Here is a 1,188-nt window from a genome sequence, read left to right on the forward strand (position 1 = left end):
CCGCCGCCGCAGTAGGCGTTGTCGAAGAAGCGGTCGAAGGCTTGAGGCAGGACGCTGTTCTTGTTGACGGAGGAGTAGAAGCCCGCGGGGGCTGCGTGCGGGGCGCTGGGGTGGTGGTGGCCGCCGTAGGAGCCTTCGTTTTTCATGAGGATCTCGGTGACGGTGGAAGGAGGCAGGCACTCCCGGTGCATGAGCTCGTCGGCCGCCGCATAGCAGGAGGAGTAGCTGTTGCGGTGGTGCCACTTGCCGGAGGGCTCCAGGCCGTAGGAGACCTCGCGGACCGGGGGCACTTGGGCGGAGTAGGGGTAGGAGATCTGGCGAGAAGGGGCCTGGGGCAGGAAGGAGGAGACCGTGGAGAACTCGGGCATGTAGTAAGTGCAACTGGGCAGGTAGAGGTTGGAGGCGCAGCTCCCTCGCTCCCCGAAATCAGCGCCCCTGTCCTTGCGCGACGGCGAGCAGAAGTTGCCCAGGTTGACCGAGTTAAACATCGTTCTCTTCTCCTGCCGGCTCCAGATGGACGTTTTGGACCCGGTCTTGCGAGGGGGGAAAATTTGGGAAGGCGAGATGACGCGTTATCCGTCTTAGTCTCTCTCCCCGAGCACGTGATCCAAAGTAGATATTGTCATATATCAGTTCGGAGCACTTCGCAGACGTAGGAGGGGTTCTCTCTTAGGTAAGATGGGGACGTTCAGGCGATTGGTTTGCAAACACCGCAGAAACATTATGAAAATCAATTGCAGATTTGTATTCGTTTTTTCTCTCTCACTCCCCTCCTCTCCATTCCACAGAGCAAGCAAAGGAGGAGAGAGAGGGTTAGGGTGGGGTGGGCGGTGGGATGGGCAGGGGCGGTGGCTGGGAGGGGGTAAATGTATTTTTCCTAGCTGCTGCTCTCTTTTCCCCAGGATTGGGGGAAGGAGGAGGGCTCTCACGCAAGGGGTTCTAGCCTCCTCCCCCTCCTTCAGCAGAGACTAGGATGGGGATGAGGACCTCTCCCCACTGCCTGGTCCCGCCAGAGATGTTAATCGTTCACCCCCAACTCTCAGGGACTCGCAGCCCGCCAACCGGAGAGGGGCCAGCGCCTACTTGGAAGAGTTGGAATAAATCAATTATTTTTCCCCCCTCCCCGCCAGGACTGGGTGTCAAGACTACCTTTTCCCTTTGGAGAGACTCCTCAGAAGAGTATCAGAA

At 58.6% G+C, this 1,188-nt stretch overlaps 1 protein-coding gene across 1 annotated transcript in view; it reads right to left on the reverse strand.

Annotated features, from left to right (window-relative positions):
- HOXC11 (homeobox C11) overlaps positions 1 to 712 on the reverse strand; it is a 2,479-nt gene extending 1,767 nt beyond the window's left edge. Inside the window, exon 1 of the mRNA XM_005869270.2 lies at positions 5 to 712. Coding sequence (XP_005869332.1) covers positions 5 to 488 — 484 coding nt within the window. The 5' untranslated portion in view covers positions 489 to 712. The remainder of the gene's footprint in view (positions 1 to 4) is intronic.
- Between the last annotated feature and the right edge of the window lie 476 nt (positions 713 to 1,188).

Source organism: Myotis brandtii, unplaced genomic scaffold (genome assembly GCF_000412655.1).
Source record: "Myotis brandtii unplaced genomic scaffold, ASM41265v1 scaffold29, whole genome shotgun sequence".
NCBI lineage: Eukaryota > Metazoa > Chordata > Mammalia > Chiroptera > Vespertilionidae > Myotis > Myotis brandtii.